At 39.1% G+C, this 20349-nt stretch overlaps 1 protein-coding gene across 1 annotated transcript in view; it reads right to left on the bottom strand.

Moving 5' to 3' along the window:
* Window positions 1-654: 654 nt before the first annotated feature.
* Window positions 655-20349, bottom strand: part of LOC119418273 (rho-associated protein kinase 2) — a gene marked incomplete at its 3' end in the record, with an annotated part of 35161 nt that continues 15466 nt past the window's right edge. Inside the window, 18 exon segments of the mRNA XM_037685533.1 lie at window positions 655-843; window positions 1097-1191; window positions 1490-1583; window positions 3200-3386; window positions 4592-4695; window positions 4893-4962; window positions 5114-5298; window positions 5996-6156; window positions 7455-7614; window positions 7718-7824; window positions 8624-8870; window positions 10957-11039; window positions 11885-12020; window positions 12109-12157; window positions 12445-12524; window positions 12651-12747; window positions 15462-15621; window positions 19076-19167. Of these exon segments, the coding sequence (XP_037541461.1) occupies window positions 655-843; window positions 1097-1191; window positions 1490-1583; window positions 3200-3386; window positions 4592-4695; window positions 4893-4962; window positions 5114-5298; window positions 5996-6156; window positions 7455-7614; window positions 7718-7824; window positions 8624-8870; window positions 10957-11039; window positions 11885-12020; window positions 12109-12157; window positions 12445-12524; window positions 12651-12747; window positions 15462-15621; window positions 19076-19167 (2296 nt within the window).

Here is a 20349-nt window from a genome sequence, read left to right as displayed (position 1 = left end):
GATGAAAGACGAAATGTTTCTACATTTTTTTTGTTTTGCTTTGTTTTTTGAATGTCCAGAGGACCAGATTGAACTTTTTTAGATTAATTTTTAAGTTGTTAATTAGGTACTTGTCTTTGAAATCCTGCAAAACTTGTGCATTTGTTTATAAATGTTTTTGTGAATGTTCAATTATTTTTACATATGAAGTTTAAATGATCAATTCAGGTTTTTTTTTTTTTTTGCTCAGTACAATGTCTACTCTCAGCAGCTAACAAAAATCTCACTTATCAGTAAAATTAACAATTGATAGAATTGAGTTTAACTCGTTGGTCCATCCCTCTGCAACAGTCCCAGCCCCTTTTGTAAAAAGAAGTTGCCCATCCTTGCATTAAATCAACACCATAATGTGCAAATGTTGCCCCTTTATTGCCAAACAAGATGGCTCTTTAACAAAGTTTTGGAACAAATTTTAATTTAATCCACAATTTTTCCATTTTGTTTGAAACTTTAACCTGTGAAAGACATAGCAACATTTACGGCAAAGTATCTGTCAGAATCTCAGCTATGCAGCAAGAAAAAGTCCCGCTTTCTCCAAGAGTGTCAACACGTCAGATGTTTTCTGGTAACAAGTATATTTTCAGTGTGTATATTTGGCATTGTGAGTGCACTGACCGCCTGCATGTCGTTCATGTCCCTCTGTAATTTGATGATGGTGCTGTTAAATTTCTGCCTCTCTGCTTTCAGCTCCAGCTGCAGCTTCCTGTTCTCCTTCTCCTTCTTGTGCACCTCGGAGTCGATGCCTCGATGGCCTCCTCGCACCGACTCTTTCCTGTTCATCACCTCAGCAAGCTTGTTCACTGCCTGAGAGAAAAACAGCACCAAAAAAAAAAAAGTTTCCTTTATGGTAAATATAAACTCGGTAAAAAAAGATAAGATAAGCCTGCAGAAATCAATGCTGCAGCAAAAATAAACGTTTTATACATGCTTTCTGATGCTCAGAGTTCAATAAAAGCCTGCAGCAGAACATCATTCTTAACCATAGATGTAGCTAAAATGTTGCCTTTAAAAGTAAGACAGTATATTAGAGTGTTCAGAGCTGTTCATGTGTGCACACCTGAATTTTGAGCGTTCTTTCATATTGCAGCTGCTTTTCAAATGACATGTGCACAGAATTCAACTGCTTCTCTTCTTCCTTGGCTTTTTGAAGCTCTGCAAACACATCAAACACGAACATCAAAATAACAAAATAAAACATGTTTTTCTATTCAGGCTTTCTTGAAATAATCCAAAATCTATGAGACAAATGTGAAGCTATCTTACTGATGACATAAAAAAAGTAAAAAAAAGTAAAAAAAAACAACTGTTGCTACTTCTGATGAGCATTCTTCTCCTGTTTCTCGTGGACATCCAGGACAGCTTTTGAACACACTTTCCAGGGATCAAATGAAATGTTGCTTCTGAAGAAAGTGACCGTGTTCCGTGCTCATTAATTTCAAATGACACTCACCTTGCTGCAGTCCTTTCAGCTTGTTGTTCAGCTCTTCCTTCTCACTGGCCAGGTTGGCTACGTCCGTCGTCAGAGTGCGGTTAGACTCTTCCAGCTGGAGGGAGAGACGGGGTGACATTTGTCATGAATCATCCTTGCTATGAAGGATTAAGCTTTTGATGGGAGCTCCTGTTTGAGAATTTATGTTGTGAATTATTTTATTAAATTATGGATGAGAACATCTTTCTGTAATGTGCACAAAACAATCCGTCTCGGCCTGAAGGCCAGCTCGCCAACTCGCAGCGCCTCGCTGGTGTTGACGCCATGAGATCATGCCCAAAACATTCTCTTATCTCCAGCTGGAGGTCGACTAGCTGACAGCCATGGACCTGACTGCAGCTGGCTATGAGGGAATGCCTGATGGACCTTGCTGCTGTATAAAAGTATAAAAGTCTACAGGTAACTCTGTTTGAGGCTCATTCAGTAACATGATCCCTGCATTGTATATCTGTAGTCTGTTTTCAATGAGTCCTTGCAAGTAAAAGACTGGTTAAAAATCTGCTTGTGTCCTCTATTTGAGTAAGCAGATGATGAAAGGATTTTTATTTTACCCAACAGTTCCATTATACTCAATTTTGACCTCAAAGCAGTGATAAAACTATTTTTTTAAATGTATACCTGGCATCCATCATCCTTCCTTCCATCCATCTGTCAACTTCCCCTCAGTTATCTGTGGTCGGGTTGTGGAAGCAGCAGGTTCTGGAGGGAAACTCAGACATTTCTATCCCCAGCAACACTTTTTAGTTAGAGGGGATTGGGGGAATCCCAAGGTGTTCCTAGGCCTGACAAGTTACGTATTGTAATCTCTCCAGTAAGTTCTGGGTCTATCAGGGTATTCTTTCAGTGGAATGTGGCCAGAAAACCTTTAGAGGGAGGCACCCAGGAGGCATCCTTCTTAGAAACCTCAGCTGACTTCAATTGATGCAGAGGAGCAGCAGCTCTACTCAGAGTTTTCCCCAATTGATGGATCTCTGCAGAATCGCTGCCCGATCTGGTGGGACGGTTTGAGTACCCCTGTTTCTCTGAGTGATATGAAGTCTGAGGCCTTTGTCCTTGGTAGAGTCTTCCATGACAAACTGGCAAGAAGTCCGACTCAGAGATTTGAACATCTTGTGATGAAAGAGGTCCATACAGGATACATCACCCAAACTAAGAAAACCAGGACACTTTCCTGTAGTCGGAGGGAGTTCGCTGGAGAGTACCTGGTGGTTGAGTACTTGGGGCTCGGCTGAGCCAAACCAAAAATAACAGGAAGACACCTCTTTGTGAGGCCACCCCCTGAATTGAGAGCCGTCAGATCGGATGCAATGCAAGCCGGGTGGACAGGGCCCTAAGGCGTGCGTATTCCTGGCATTATAAACTGGCTCCACGTACTTGGCATCAACTTTACTATGTTTGTTTTATTGACTTGAATGAAGATAGTTAGTGTAACATTGAAAATCATATTTTCTTTGTATTTGTTAAATAGTTTTTGTTTTTTCCTCAACTTGTTTTTTTACTCACTCTAATAATAAGTGCTGATATCTAATATCAGGAGCTTTTACTGCCAGTTTACTCAGGCAAAAATAATATTTCTAATTCAACTATGTAAAAATGACCTTTAACGGTTGAATCCTCTTTGTGTCCTTACTTTGCAAAGACTAAAACTGACTCCATGTGACGTGATCTCACCGAGCTGATGGTGGCGTCCTTCTCTCCGAGCTCCTGTTTGTGTCTCGCCAGCATGTCTTTGATCTCCAGTTCCTTCATGATCTTTTCCTTCTCCAGAAGGGAGTACTGCTCCTCGATAACTGACCGAGCCAGCTGCTCCGAATCCGCTTTGGTCAAACTGCTCTCCAGCTGAGCTGCCATAGAATCCCTGTGCGGGTAAAGAAAGCCCGGATTGTGCATATCTTATAAACTGCAGGAGCAGGATGAGTCTTTGAACAGCAATAAATCAGGGTCATCAATATGCCAGTTAAAAAGCCTCTGGCTACAGTGAGACAACAATAAGTTGGTGACATTTCTGACATTGAGAGACTTTGCAAGTAAGTGAGGAACCGAGCCAGCATCCGACAATAAACATTTGTACATCAGGGACATCAGCTAATTTGGTTTCACTTCAGAAATTGTATTGAAAGTCAAGTCCTGCCACAAGGGCACAACTACCACTAATCTGAAAGTGTGTTATTTTCTCAAACACATGGATAATTCAAACGTTGTTTTATTCTTTAAGTCATTGCAGCTTCATTGTAACTATAAATATTTTTCAACATGCTAACTACTATCGCTTTGCTTTCATCATCTAATTGAGTAAACACATTTTGAATCTTAACCTATAGCGTTCGTATTGCCCATCACTTTCATGCCAGTGTTTTAGACTGAGAGCATCTTATGTTGACAAATGACAAGGAGTTGTAGCTGTTTTGGTCAAATATTAAAATAACAAGTTATGTGCAATTTGATGCAATATTGCAAGGTGTCAAGTACACGTTGTTAAAGACTGTCAGCTACTACCACATCAAATTTTACTTCAGTATCTGAAAGTTAACTGAATTATAGCTATTATTGTGTTTTCTAAGGTCAGTTGTCTGTGGTTGACATCTTAAATTGAGTTAGCTCTAAAAGTTAATCCAATATTTATTTCCTGAAGGTTTAATTAAAATCCATTCAGTGGTTAATGAGATATTTTGCTAACAGACAGACAAAAATTGCCTCTAAATAGTTGACAGAAACATGTTCAACAAAAGGTGTACAATCTGTTAGCACTCCTAACGTATGTTGAGGATCGTCATAATTACTACCTCACCCAGCTTTAAACTAATATCTCTAAATATGACTGAGCTCCAGCCACTTGGGGGATTTGAAGGCTATGTGGCTGTGGTGGCCATCTTGAATAAAGTTGACTCCAAACACTGAATCTTTGTAGATTTTCGTCCAATGATTACTTTCAGAAAGTTTTAATCAAATTCCATCCATTGGTTCATGGGATATTGTGACAATAGACACATACACTGCAAAAACATAATCGTCCATCTTTGCTTTTTGGCGGTGGGTGATAAATATACGGGCAGCCACAGTTACCTTTCTTCACTGTATTCTGCCAGTCGCTGCCGCAGCTCTTTAACCAGCTTGTTCTTCTCATCGCACTCAGCTTTCAGCTCACGGCCCTGAGTTTTATAAAGGGTCTTAAAAAAACAAACGGAGCAAGATTTAAACCTTTTATCACTCATTAATAGATTAATTCTTGATAGTAATACAAGTATGGTGCAGATCTGTGAGATATTTTGCGGATCGTAAATGGTAGCTGCTGTAGACTTAAAATATTTGGCTGTCACTCCTGTTTGACAGAAACGCATAAAAAAAAATTAAAAAAAAGAGTTACTGTGAAATACTGCTCTGCCTCCAGCTGGTCCTTCAGTTCCTTCAGCTGGCCATCAGCCTCCTGCTTTTCCCTGAAACAGAACCAGAAATCTGTCAGTCACTGCTGAAGGCCAACTGAGCACCAAATCCAAAGCAGCCCCCCCAAATTTACAAAAACGATTACAAAATATTGCTGCTCAGTGTTTAGATGAACATGGATTTTTAAATGTTAGTGAGTCTGACCTGCGCAGCTCCTGGTTGTGTTTCTCCAGGCTCTGCTTTATGTCCAGCAGCTGGTTGAGCTCCTGCTTGAGCTGCTTCTCCGAGGTGCTGAGCACAGACACCTGCTTCTGCTGCATCTTCAGTTCGCTCTGGGTCAAACTTCGCTTGTGGATCTCGTCATCCAGACGAAACGTAAGGCTTTTAACCTGCGTGCATAGGCATGCATGACAGATGGTTAACATTACAGAGAACAACCTTTACTCTGTAATAAAAAGCTGCATTTTTTTGTATTTCATAAAACGTTTGCAGTCAATAAAATGTTGTGTATACAGTCTAATTCTTGTCACAGAATCTTGTGTAATTTTATGCCCATTTATTTAATTTCAAAACCATGAATTAAAATCAAGTACTTTCTAGTTTAAATAACTAAACGACTACATGCATTTTATGTGCTGTTGGTCTTAAAAAGCTTTTGGACAGTTTATATAAACTTTAATAATTAAACACTAAGCATTTAAGGATTTAATGCTAGAGTTAGCTTATAGTGAAAATGGATGCTTTGGCAATTTTGGTCAACTTTCGTAAGGTTATGCACAAGCTCATGCAAACTGCAAAATCTTGCAAGATCTGTTAGTGCTTGGAGTATGTAGTGAGAATGACTCAGATACTACCACACCAAGCTTTAGTTCAATATTACTAAATCCAACTAAGCTATAGATATGTTTGTGTTGCCATAATTAAATTAGTTAATTTGTTGAACATGTACGTCATTATGAATTTCATTAAAATCTGTCCAGTTCATGAGGAATTTGGCTGAAATGACAGATTGACAGAACACACACACATGAGCAAAGACTTTTTTTTTTTTTTTTTTGCCTTTGGGCCATAATGATTAAAAGGCACCTCTTCATGAAGTTTCTCCTTCTGCGCCTGCAGTTCGTCCAGCTTGTGCTGCTCTTGCTTGTAGTCACAGTCCAGCATCGAGTGTTCCTTCTCCAGCTGCAGCAGCTTAGCCTCCACCTGCAGCTTCAAGCTGCGCTCCTCCTGCAGGGTGCTCTCCATCTCTGAAACAGAGGACAGCAATAAAAAAAACAAATAAGCAAGGAAAACAAAAACAAAAAAACAGAAACATTCTATATGGAAAAGAAATTTAAGGATCAGTAAAATACCCAAAAGCTCCAGTCACATTGTTAAACAACAGAAAAAAAACGAAAAAAAAAAGTCAAAAGTTCAAAGTAAATGTACCTTTTAATGAAGCTGAACATAAAAATGAGGTAAATCTAAAAGAAGCAAAAAAAACAAAACTAAACAAAAAACATTACCGGTAGCTAAAAGGAGAAAATGCTAAGTTAAAAGTATTAAAACGTTAGCTAAAAGATAATTATAGCAAAATGCTAGCAAAATGTTTAAATGATCGCCAAAAGGTAAAGCAAGACAAATGCTAGCTAAAAGCTAAAATGAGCAAACCATTAGCTAAAAGCTTAAAGCAGCAATAAGCTAGCTAAAATGTAAACAAAGCAAAATGCTAGTAAAATGTTTAAATGAAAGCTAAAAGTAAAACAAGACAAATGCTAACTAAAAGCTAAAATGAGCAAAACATTAGCTAAAAGCTTAAAGCACAACTACGCTAGCTAAAATGTAAACATAGCAAAATGTTATTTAAAAGGCAAAAGTAGCAAAATATTTAAATGCTAAAAATCACATGTTAGCTAAAAGAGGCAAAATGCTAGTTGAAATGTAAAAACCAAAATGCTACCATAAAGCTAAAAAAGGCAAAACAATAAGTATAAAAATACTAGCTAAAAACAATAAAAGTAATAAAACACTAACTACAAGTAGCAAACCCCCAACCAAATGTAAAACTAGCAAAGCGCTTTATTAGAAGCTAACAGTAGAAAAATGCTGGCTAGATGCTAAAAGTAACAAAATACTAATTAAAAGTACCAAAATACTAGCTAAAAGCTAAAAGTGGCATAAGATAGTGGAAGAAGAAGTATGATAAAGTAGATTAAAATATATATTTAGAAGTAATTAGCGATCTTAATATTTTCTTTAGGACTTTGATTTTTAAATAAATGTAATTTTTTTTTAAGCATGAAAATAAACAATCCACAAAGTTGAATAATTAAAATAGCACAACGTATGTAGACGTAGTTACATAACAAAGAAGGCATGAAAGAAAAGTCAGAGTAAAGAGAAGTAGGATCAAAGCTGTGCTAGTGTGAATGCTGGATCAACATTTTCACAACTAAAACACTGATTACCAGTTATTTAAGTTGATCAGAGCAAAATTTGGTCTTAGCTACTGTTTTTTTTTTTTCACCAGTTTTTAGATGTTTAGATCTTCTGTTCTCTTGCTCACCTTTCAAGGCTGCAGATTTTTCCTCCTCGATGGACTGATAGATTGTGTTTTTGTCAGCGAGCTTTGCTTTAGTGGACTTGTGTTCTGCCTCTTCCTGCTCCAGACTCTGCTGGAGGGACTTCAGCTTGAACGTCAGATCGATCTCTTGGTTGTTTTTTCCCTGCAGTCAAACAAACGACAGTAATAAACAGAACACATTACTCCTTTCATACTTACTATATCATGACATTATGGCATATTTATTTGTTAGAAATTAGAAAAACCTTTTCGAGATCGTTGAGTTTCCCCTGCAGCTCCTCCTTTTCAGTTTGGACTTTGGACAGAGCAGATTTTCCCTCCTTCAGCTCGTCCTGCAGACTAGAAATTTGTCCTAATGTGGAGGAAATAGAATAATGGAAATAAATCATTGCAAATTGTTGAATGATTTGTAATATCAGGCTGAATGTGATGCAACTGTCTCAAGGCCAACATGCAGCAAATTAAATATATGCTGCTAAATAAACTCCTTATTTTTAGACATTACATAATGCTCCAGTTCACGTTTGGCCTTAAATATGCAAAAACACACCACACTTGATGTTTATTTTTCTTTTTCCCTGCATCCACCCACAAGGAGGCTTTGACTGGTAAAAAAAAAAAAAACACGATGGGGCATCAGAGCAAACAGGTAACACTTTGTTTCAATACATTTCCCCCCTCAGACCTCAGTGGATGGCCTCTTTGTGGGAACGGAGCATATTTAAGTTTTAAAAGTGAGTCTCAAAAGACATTCTGGCTCTTGCTTGGATTTTACTACCTCTTGCTTCACTCTCAGCCTGCGTCCACCACGTATGATCACATATTTCCCAAGGCTGAGTCCAAAACACGATTCAGTTCTTCTAACACTCTGTTCTGTCTCAAACTCAAAGTTGAGTAATACATTTTTTTCCCTGCAATTAAGATGTTTACTGCAGTGGTTTGTGAGGAATTCACAAAGATCAATCTTACTACCCATTTTGGCTTTCTCTAATTGGTTGTTTAAGATTTAACTCGTATTTAAGCTTTGTGAAGTTTATTCATGACACACTGGTCTGTTTTTTCTGATATTATACATTTGCATCTTTTTGAGACTATCTGGTCCATTCCAATACTTGCTTGTGTCAAAGCCTAACGGAGTTGCCGTGTCTCACCCTGCAGGTCTGTAATCGTTTCTGTCCCGTAGTTTCGGTCCCTTCTCGCCTCCTCCAGCTCAGCCTGCAGCTCCCTCAGCTGCTTCTCCTGCTCCATCTTGCTGTTGTTCAGCTGGTTGTATTTTTCCTCCGTCTCCCTGAGGCTAACTTCGAGGCTCTGTGTTTGTTTCTGAGCCTCGGCCTGACACTTCTTCAGCCGCGACGCCACTTCCTGCTCGTTCTGATGCATGGCGTTGGCCTCTTCGAGCTACATGCAACAAGACAAGACATAGTCAGACCGTTTTCCACTAACAGGCACAAACACACATGTTCAATGCAGAGTAGAGAATGTAATTAAGACATTTTGACCTTATAGTTATAAATCTCAAACTAAGCACAAAATTACAATTTTCAAGAAATACAGGATTAATGATAAAGGATTTCTTGAATATCTTGAGCAAGATTATTTCACTAGTAATATCAAATACAGTTTCAGAATGGATGATCAGAGAAGTCAAGTGAGAATAAAAATAAATAAAAAAAATCACTGTAATGCAACTTTGGTGATGTGTGCTGCTGATTATCCATGCTGCTAATTTCATGCTGCTCATTATTTCATGCTGCTATATTCATTCGTACTCATCTGCTCACACAGACTCAAGTTCATGCTGCTGTTGTTCGGCGTATTGTTTTGCACCATTAGTATTTAGCGGATTTCTTAGTTTATATCTTAGCTCCGTATTCACCGTTTCTTTTTATACTATATATTTTTGCTATTGTTGGATGTAACTGGAACCTTGTGTACACAATTTCGTTCCACCTCATGCATCCCATGTGATGTGAATGGAAATAAAAACCTACTTGAACTTGAAGTGTCACTGCTTTTAAAAAGCTTCTGAGTCAGGGACAAGTCTATGCCCTGAACTTCTCGGCTGGAGGAATTCAAATAACTGGGACTCTTGCTTATTAGTGATGACAGGATGGAGCGGGAGATGGTTCAACATCGACTGATCAGGGCCTCATCCGTGGGAATGAGGGCTGTTTTTTTGTGGTGAAGAAGACGAGCCGGAAGGAAAAGCTCTTCATTACCTGGTCCTTCTACCTTTCAACTCTCACTTATGGTCATATATAGTAGATCGTATAGATCTTCCTCTGTAGGGTGACCTGCCTCAGCCTTAGAGATAAAGTGAGGAGCTTGGAGTAGAGTCGCTGCTCTTATGTATCAAAAAGAGTCAGCTGAGGTGGTTCACACATTTGATCAGGATGCTTTCTGATCGCCTCCCTTTAGAGGTTTTCTGATAACGCCCCACTGGGAGGAGAGCCTGGGGCAGAAACAGAGCTCACCTGAGGAAATATGCCCTTTGGTCTGAGAACATATTAGGATCCCACAGGACGAACTGGAGAGAGGGAGGTATGGGCACCCATCCTGGATCCTTGCCTCTGTGACTTGACCATGGATAAGTGGCAGAAAAAGTGTATTTTTCATCTTGTTTAGTAGGGATTTTCCAACTACAAAAATGTTTCAAGTTCATTGAGATTCCAAGTTTGGTTTGGTTTGCTTTTGTTGCCATTTTGGAGGTATATACACAGATCCCCCCCCCCCCCCCCAATAGTTTAAGAATGACAAAGGCAAAACCTCAGATCTCAGTCTTTTCAGGTACTCCACCAGTACTTTTTGTGGCTGCTAAAATGAATATTATTTACCTGAACGTATTTTTCCCTCTCTCTGTGAAATGTTTATTCATATCCGGAGGCTAAAAGCTTCCATGTTTTTCTCATACATTTGCTTAGCTGGTGTTTTGATTGCCTTTCTAGAAACTCCACAAGCAAATTTCCAAGAAAGATTTCTTTCCTTTTTTAGACCTCGACTTGTCCTCCAATACTCTGGTTAACTGGTGCTGCTTATCTTCTAGACAACCAAAATAAGCACCAACATGATTAGCTTTTGTTGTTATCCGTTTATAACCTCTTTCAGCAGAGCATCATTTCATTTTTCAAAAAGCTGAAGTTTGAAGTTTCCATCACCTTACCCTCCCTAATGTTGATTGAGTCCTAACAAGTTATTTAAGTTCTGTGACGTAGGTAAAACTACCAATATATATTTACTTGAGTTTGTTACAGCTTGCATGTATAGTGCCTTTTTCCTTCTTTTGTTCTAAATATATTCAGGATGAAAAGTAAGAATTTTTTCTTTAATCTTCCTTAAAATATCACAAAGACATGAGTCATGTCTGACTTCAGAGCTTCTGCAAATCAAACTATCCATGGTAACAGTAAGGTTGATGTCAGAAGCTCAAACTCTTGGCTGACATGGACAACAAAGCCACTGTGACATTTAACAGCTCCCTCCTCACCTGTTTCTGAAGCTGCATGTTCTTCTCATTAGACTGCTGGTTTCTCTTTTTCAAATCCTCCAGCTGGTCCCTCAGGTTGTTCACTGACGAGCAGGCACACAGTCATAAAAAGATAGTTCAAGTTGTTTTTGACATAGCATATTTAATAAACAGCGGCATGGCGATTAGTGCTGTTGTCTTTCAGCAGGAAGGTCACAGTGTTGCCTCCCAGTCTGGGGACTCCTGGGTGGAGTTCGCATATTTTCCCTGTTCACACATAGGTTTTCACAGAGTATTCTGGTTTCTTCCCACAGACCAAAAACATGCATGTTATGTCCATTGGTAACTAACGTCTCGCACAGTGACTGCTGGAGATAGGCACCAGGTCCTCGCCAACCGGTAAGGGGAAGTGGGTGAAGAAATTAAGAGCCTCTTTGGTACAGTAACACTCATTTGATGTTCTAAGAAATAAATGTTCATCTAAACAACAAAGTCCATGCTCAATAATCCAGGTATACAATCCAACATTTTTCAGTCAGGTCATCTGGACAGTTTCTTTTTTTTTTTGGTCCTGAAACGTTTCACCTTCCATCCGAAAGACTTAATCAGTCAAGGAAACACACAACACAAAGCTGATTCATCCCCCAAACAGCTTACTCTAAAGTGGAACAAACCAGTTATGTTGGTGCCAAGATGGTCCATTGTGAGGTTTGACACCAAACTGTGTTTGAAGGTACTTATATGAACATTTTTTTGCTCCATCAATCTAATCAACAATTTGCTATAAAGGTTACTGGTATAATTCATTTATAACATAGCCCTTGATGACTAAACATTGTAAATAAAACATTTTTTTTATTTTTTTTTACACTTAAAGTAATTTCTTTAAAATATTGGGAGTTTCTGAGTTTAACAAAAAATACTGTGACAATCTGAGGTGGATGCTCACATTCATTCTCCAAGATGCGCTTTCTGTCCACTTCGATATCGGCTTTGCGGACACTCTCTGTACTCTGATGCTGCAGCAGCGCTCGCTCTCGCTCCAGCTGCCTCAGCGAGGCCTCCACTTTCTGCCTGCTGTTCATCTGATGCAGGAGGGATTCACAAGCAGAGTGAGCAGAAACAAACTTTGACATGTTTGTAACATCCTCCCAGCCTTCAGAGTGTTCTTACCTCTTTGTCCAGTTCTTTGACCAGCTTGTCTAAACGGTTGGTAGCATTTCTGCAGAGAAACAAATTATTATAACAATTTTATTGCAATTTATCACATTATAAGATCTTTTTTTATACCAACCCTGTTTTAAAGACAGCTAAACATTTTATTTTACTTTCCAAATAAAAAAAATATATATATTTTTTAGGATAGACCAGATGATTATCAATGCAAAAAACTCATTTTTTATTTATTAACTCGTTTAATTTTTTTAAATTTCAGTTTTTTATGTCCATCTTTATTATAATGTCAAAGCATGATGATGGAGTTTAGTGTGTGTGTGTGTGTGTTCATACTTGCACTTTTGCTCCAGATCATCTTTGGCCTGCATTTCATTATCTAGCTGTTCCTCCAGCTGATTAATCTTCTTCTGCAGCTGCTCCAAAGGATGAACAAAAGACCAGAGCATAAAAAAATACTCTTAAAAAAACCCTCAACATGCTTTCTGTTGTCTTATTGCTCTCGTTTTTTGCAATAACACTTTGCACACCGAGACACCGACCTCTTTCTGATCGTCCAACGAGATCTGCTTGTCTTTAGAGATTTCCGTACAGTTGTTCAAATCCTCCACTGAGCTGCTGCTAATTCCTTTCAGCAACCTGGGAGAGAAAGCAGCAGGGGAGAGTCGTGAATGTCCAAACAAGTGTCGTCAATCAGCCAAAACATTAGGAGTTCAAAAAAGTTCAAGACAAAAACAACTGGACTTTATTTTTGTAACAGAAGATGTTTCGCTTCTCATCCGAGGAGCTTTCTCAATTCAAAGAACAGAGTGTGGGGTTCGAGTTACAAAGCTGAGGTAAGCTAGACACATATGCAGACTGCCCTATCACTCCTCACAGTAGGGGTTTGATAGAGGAGTGAGCAAGAAAGCTCATTCTGTAACAGCAAATGTTTTTTTTTTTGAATGTCCAGAGGACCAGACAACTTTTTTTTATATTTATCTACCTGGATTATTGAGCATGCATCGGGATAGCATAACGTTCTGCTTAGAAAACCTGCACTCTATTATTTGAATGCTACTTTGACACTTTGCAGACAAATCAACCCCCCACAATCGTCTGCAATCCCCTACAGTAGCAACAACTCTCCCAGCAAGAACGCAGTGAACCCTGCAAAAAACACTCGGTAAGGGTCTGAGGTGTTGATTCAGCCTCCAAACTACTTAAATGTCAACCCAGAGGGATCGGATGGCATCTGCCCAATCCAGAGAGACCCCAGCCCAAAATCCATGATCCCTGTGCCAGGAAACCCTCAGATGTTCCTTCACCAAACCCTGGCTTTTCTGAGCTGATATTGTAGCTGAGTGGTGGATGTTCCAATAACCAGATGAACAGCACCTACTGAGTTTTTACAAAGAGCAAAACGTTCATCTAAATACTAGTTTATGATACAACAGCCACCACTGTGATATGTGAAAAACTCACAACGATAAATATACGGTAACTATACTGACTAGTACCCATCTGACTGGGTTTACTGCACTTAAATTATCTGAAACACAACTAAATATAAAAAAGACACACAATGACCAAATAAATAGCAACAATTCGTCTAAACATCTCCACAACATTTCAGAAAACATTAAATTAAACCAAATATATGCACAAAATAGACTCATAAAACTAAAAAGCCAATATTTCAGAGAACACAACATTAACCATGAAGTGTTTCACAAAACACATTTCTTGTACGTTTGGAAAATGAATGAAAATATTAAAATTGCTTCTGTAAAAACGGCTCCCATAAAGAAGCTTCGAGCTCTGTGGTCATTATACAGACATGAAGCTGAGCCGTTTATTGGTTTCCAGAGAGCTTTCTTTGTTGCATTTTTAAAATATGGTTGTATAAAGTTGTTGTGAGGTTTGAGATTTTTCCAAACATAAACTATGATGACCCTAAGGTGATATCAAAACCATTCAACTTTAAAAAGGACATGTTGTGAGGTCCAACTCTGTTTTCTTTTGTACCCCTCTAAACATTTTGTGGTTAAGATTTTGGAAAGCAGGTCTGACATTAAGGGGGCCCTCAATAAGATCTATATACTGCTCAGTTCATACCATGAGACCAGTTTGGACTCCTTTAAACTGAAATGGGAACAGACCTGGAGGAATCCATATCAGACTCGATCTGGAGAAGGATCATTCAGAACATGTATTCATCCTCAATCTGTCTGAGACATGCTGTAATTCAATTCAAGGTGGTGCACAGGCTGCACTGGTCCAAAGACAAGATGTCCATGATCAAAGCTGACCTGGACCCTGCATGTAATCATTATAAACAAACTCCAGCTACACTCCTGCATACATTCTGGACCTGTTCCAAACTGCAGACCTTTTGGCAATCTATTTTTGACACCTTCTCTGGGATTTGTGGCAAAACTGTACACCCATCACTATTCATCTCACTGTTCAGGGTGGTCCCTGTGGACACGTCCTTCAGCAAGTACGAGAAGGATGTGATTGCTTTTGGGTCTCTCCTGGCCAGAAGACTGGTTTAGTGCAATTGGAAGGACCCACACCCCCCAGCATATGTACATTGGATGAGAGAGGTGATGTATCACATCCATCTAGAAAAAATAAGATGTACTCTGAAGAGTTCTGTTAAAAGATTTTGGGACATGTAGGAGCCTTTTATGTTGTATGTGGAAAATTTGTCAATGCCTGTGTGATTCATTTTAATTCAATTATGCATGTGTGACTGATTTGATGTGGGAGGGAAGAGGTGGGAGGTTTTTTGTTTATGTTATTTGTGTTTTATATGTTCAAAATGAAAAAAATAATTGAAAAAAGGATGCTTGAAAAAAAAAAACTTCCAAAAAGTGTGGAAATATACTTAGTAAACACAAAAGCATGGAAAAATATTACAATCATACAAATAATGTGTTTTGTACACTGACCATATAAATGGTCACATTGAATTGAAGTGTGACTTCATGTGTAAGTTTACAAGCAAAATTCACACACTTTCAGGAACTTTGACACCGGATTGCCGTGCCAGGTTTAAGTAATCTATCTGCTTATTGTTTTGACATAGCCTGATGTTTGACAAATTAATAACGACCATTTGCTTGAACAAACATAAACTTTTAAGATTTCTAAATACAGCTATATAGAAAAGAAGACGGTGTCTAGTGTGCAGAAACAGCAGAACTACAGTGTCCTTCTCCTCATCTTTAGGCACAGTTGTGTCTCTAGCTCTATAAATATATAATATAAATATGAACCAAGCACTATTACCAAATAAAAAAATAAAAATGCAAACATGAATCAGAAAACTGACTAAAACAAACACATAATGAGAATAAAGGACTTACTGGTCTTCTTTGAAATAGGTGAAGCCAATAAAAGGTAGCTGGTTGCCCACAAAGGCTTTGGGTGGAGGAAAGGTCTCCGCATCGCCTTTTTCCACCTCGACGTCGTCAAAATTACTTGTGTCTATGTCACTGTGAAGCTCCGGCACAACTGGGGCCACAGCTGGAAATCAGAAACAGAGAGGGAGACGATGATGAAGAGGTGTTATTTATATAAAAATATGTCTCCTGTCCTGCAGGTATTTAAATCTAAAACCCGTTCTCAAAAACTTTTCAGCGCTGAATATGTTTTGACCAGTTTGACTGCCAGCTTTGGCTCTGCTTGCAGTAAGTTTTCTACAGGTTGGCGTGAGCTTGACACCACTCCTTTTCCCACACAGTGCTCGCTTTGTGCCCCACACACAGTTGCCTTTCACAAATGAAGCCTAACCACACCAGCAGATTGCTCCTTCTGCTCTCTTTTCATAAGAGCAAGCACACTAAAAAAACTGCACAACATGTGGACAAAAAGTCTGTAAAGGGGCCAATCAGATAAAACTAAGCTAGTCTTTTAGTCTATAAAAAGATCCCAATTAAGAATAAAAAGCAGCCATTATGGATTGAGCTGCTCAGGCCAGTGTGATTCTGGCTTTGAGCAAAGAGCTCATTACTTTTAGGTTAAGACTCGGTGTGACAAATCTGACCCGCAGATGGCAGACAAAATACAGAGAGACATCCAAACAAACGGAGGGGGAGTCAAAGAGGAGAAACTGAAAAAAGAAAAACCAACGTGTGGTGAGACAGAGCGAGAGAGACATGGATGCCCTTGTGGCTTGACTTCCCAGAATGCTCTTTGATAGAGGGAGGCTAATGACAGGCGGCCATGGCCACAGTGAGAGTGAAAGAGCGAGAGAAAACCTACGAATTGGGGCGCCTCTCTCATTACATGAGGCCGCAAAGGGCTGCCCCGCCTGTCGCTGCGGGAGATGGGACTACCAGTTCAATCAACCATCCATCCATACATCCATCCATCAATCCATCCTCTATCCATCCATCTAGCCATCCTCTATCCATTCATCTAGCCAGCCATCCATCCATTCGTCATCCATCCATCCATCATCCATCCATTCATCATCCATCCTCCATCAATCCATGCTCTATCCATCCATCCTCCATCCATCCATATCCATCCATCAATCCATGCTCTATCCATCATCTATCCTTCCATCCTTCCATCCATCAATCCATCCTCCATCCATCCATCCATCCATCCATCCATCCTCTATCCATCCATCAATCCATTCTCTATCCATCTATCATCATCCATCCACCAATCCATTCAGTCATCCATCCATCATCCATCCATCAATCCATTCAGTCATCCATCCATCATCCATCCACCAATCCATTCAGTCATCCATCCATCATCCATCCACCAATCCATTCAGTCATCCATCCATCCATCTATCCACCAATCCATCCATCCATCCATCCATGATGCTCCCTCCCACTCTTTGCTCTTAACCAACTTAATGTTGAAAAACATGAAAACTACCACAAACATATTTTTAACATCACTCTGCAAGATGCAAGAAATGGAGCAAGTTCATGGTTTGGAGTGTGTGTGTGACTGTATGTGTGTGTGTGTGGGTGTGCGCGTGCATGTGCAAACATGAGGAGAACAGAAGCACAGCAGTGGTTTCATGTTCCAGACTGCCAGGCTCTGGATCGAAGTCCGGTCTCTCATTCTAATCAGAGCCAGGTGAAGCGGAGAGAAGTTGAGGTAAATAAAAAGAGCCTGAATGAAATCATATTCAAATACAAAGGTCCTTTTCATATTCTTAGTGCAGCCCCTGTTCTTATTTTCCAACCTTTTTTCTGCTTCTTCTTATTTCCTTCCTGTGGAAATGACTGATGAAGGCGTATGTGATACACATGCAAAATATTCAGCACTGAATGAAGAGCAAGAGTTCTATTAACTATGATTAAATGTAGGTTTTAAATCTGTTTTTTATTTTAATAAAACATGTGCGTGTTCAGTAACTCAGTTTGGACTGTTATATACGGCTTGCATTTTTAAATATTGCACTAAATGTTCAAATTTTATGTTTTCCTGAAAAAAAGAGTCAGGAAAGTAAAGATATGCACAATTTCATGGATTAAAACAAAATCTCAAGCTCAGAAAGTGACTCTTAGCTGCTATCTTGTCACATTTTATCTCAATAACTGTAAAACTGACTGAGTTATAGCCATTTTTGTCATAGCTTAAGGTCAAGTTAGCTGTGGTGGCCATCTTGAATTGGATTGGCTTCAAAAGTATCAATTGTAGTTGTTTATGCAGATATTTTCTGACAGTTTTTAATTTGTCCAGTGGTTCACCAGTTATTTGGCTAACAAAAAAAAATGTTGATTTCAACACCTAATGCTAAAGTTTTAAGCACAAATCTTGCAAAATATGTAGCACTTGGAGTATGAGCTGGGAAGGACTCTCAGCTACTACAATACCAGATTTTAGCAGAATATCAGTAAAAATGACTTAATTACAGCCATTTTTGCATTTTCTGTGGTCAGGTGGCTGTGACAGCCATCTTGACACAAAAGGTTAATCAGTTAGATGAGATGAGATACATCTAATGATTATGTTTTGCAAATTTAATTACCACTCATCCAGGGATTCATGAGATTTTTTGGCAAAGCAAACAAACTCTGGCAAAAACACTTTTGCTTGTTGAAAGCAGGTGATAAGTTAATCATGAAAAAATATCTTATAAAGTTAAATGATATGCTAGGTGTATCACAACTCTTGATTTAATAAGCTAGAAACAATCTACTAAATGAGATATTGTTCTAAAATGCTATGACTGGTGCTGTCATCATTACACCTTATAACATAGATAGAATGCTAAAATTATACAGTATTTAAAAAATAATTTAAGTAGCCACAATTTAAAACGTATTTACTACTTTAAATAAAAAAAATACAAAACCCTGTTTCATGAAGGAAAAAAAGCAATAAATTAATTGATTTTGTATCATATTCAGTAAATTAAATATTTTAAATGTTTAGTAGACAATGTTGGCGTTAACATTTTTCATTGTTTTCTTCTTTTTGGAAACATGGTTGAATTTTGGAGCCCTTCTAGTGTTCCTGCTGTAAAACCTTGAAGAAATGTTACTTTTTATCCACAATAAACAACCTGCACACAACTTTTACACAGTTATTGGTGGAGCAGAACTAAACTTGGCAACTGAACTTTACTCTGCAAGAAGTTTTGATTGCATGAAAAGACTGTGATTTAGCTTGAAACCATGCTATTGGAGATAAATTCACGTTATTGGTTTTCCAACTTTATTTGTGTAGCATGTTATCTCCTGCTCAGCAAAGCCTCCTGTCTTATGTCAGATATGAGTGGCAAGCATATGGGGAACACGTGGAGCAGATTTGAAGGCTCACTGGTGCAGGAGCTGAAAATAAACTGGAATATTAGACTAAAGAAAAACAGATCTGCAGAGGAATGAGCTGGAGATGATAAGACGCACATTACCAAAGATGGAAAAGAAGGAATCAGCAACTGCACTGAGTGGTGGCTTTACAAAAAAGCACAACATTTTTAAAAAGCATGTGCGTGCACACTTACTGTCACGGATGTTGTCAAAAGTCCACTGGTCGCTCTTGAAGAAGGGGTGATGTTTGATCTCATCCACACCGGTGCGGCCCAGTCGAACCGTCCTGCACACAGTGGAGGCAGAGAGACTGAGAGTGGAGTCACCAAAACACACACTCTTCTCCACGCACCATCACAAACATGTCATCCCCAAACACGCAAGTGGAATAACTGCTCTGCGCTGACCACACTGACCAGCGTGGAGAGCTGCTGCTGCTGCAAAGGACCTCTATTCAGTCACACCAAAACACAGAGGCAACAATCAGTAACCCCGACTCAAAGCGTCTGAGCCTTGTTGCCCCTTTTCTCCCCCTCTACATCTGGGTACAAGGCTGGAGAGGGGTGTGGCAGTTTGGGGCTTGCCACGTGTGGGATATTCCAAATCTAGCCAGAAGAAGAGATGGCAGTGGTGGGAAGGATAGAAGAGAAGGAAGAGGTTTTAAGACCCCAGCAAGAAAAATAAAATGAACGTACAAGCCTGAAAAATACATCTCAATGTTCAGACCACTAAAAGAGAGCAAGAAGAGCAGGACAGCTCTGTAGGAAATACTAATAAATTAAAACAGACTGAAAACAGAAAATATCACAAATTACGAGATTAAAAAATATGACAGGAAACCACAAGTATTCCAAAAGAGGAGGCGGTTATGCTTAAACGAGGAGACATGGTAAAATGTGAAGACAATGACAGAACATGTGGGTAAAATGAATGCAGTCAGCGTGTGTGTGGTGGGGGTGGGGGTGGGGGGGTGCTTGGCTGCTGTACACAGGTCAGACTCTGAGGTGAGAGAATGGAGGAGTGAGAAGGTAAATAAACAGAAAGAGGAAAAATGAAAGGCTCCTCTGTACAGAGGCAGAAAGGGAGCTCTGGGCACTCTTAGGGGAGGGGTCACTAATGTAAACAGGAAGTGGTCTCTTCCACTGGAAATGGGGCGTCAGCCACCCACCAGTTCATCCAACTTCTACCTTTAAAACCAATGTGACAACAAAGATTCAAACTGTATTTTGAAGTGAAGTGTGCCATAACTTTGGAAATACAGATATTGTTTGTTTTTTTTTAGCAAAGAAGTGAACTAATTAGGTGTCCTTTTAAAAGAAAAACTCAGCTGATAATATCTATCTATCTATCTATCTATCTATCTATCTATCTATCTATCTATCTATCTATCTATCTATCTGTCTGTCTGTCTGTCTGTCTGTCTGTCTGTCTGTCTGTCTGTCTGTCTGTCTGTATATATATATATATA

The sequence above is a fragment of the Nematolebias whitei genome, chromosome 12 (assembly GCF_014905685.2).
Source record: "Nematolebias whitei isolate Nwh7 chromosome 12, NemWhi1, whole genome shotgun sequence".
Lineage (NCBI taxonomy): Eukaryota > Metazoa > Chordata > Actinopteri > Cyprinodontiformes > Rivulidae > Nematolebias > Nematolebias whitei.
This window is presented reverse-complemented; position numbering and strand designations above follow the sequence as displayed.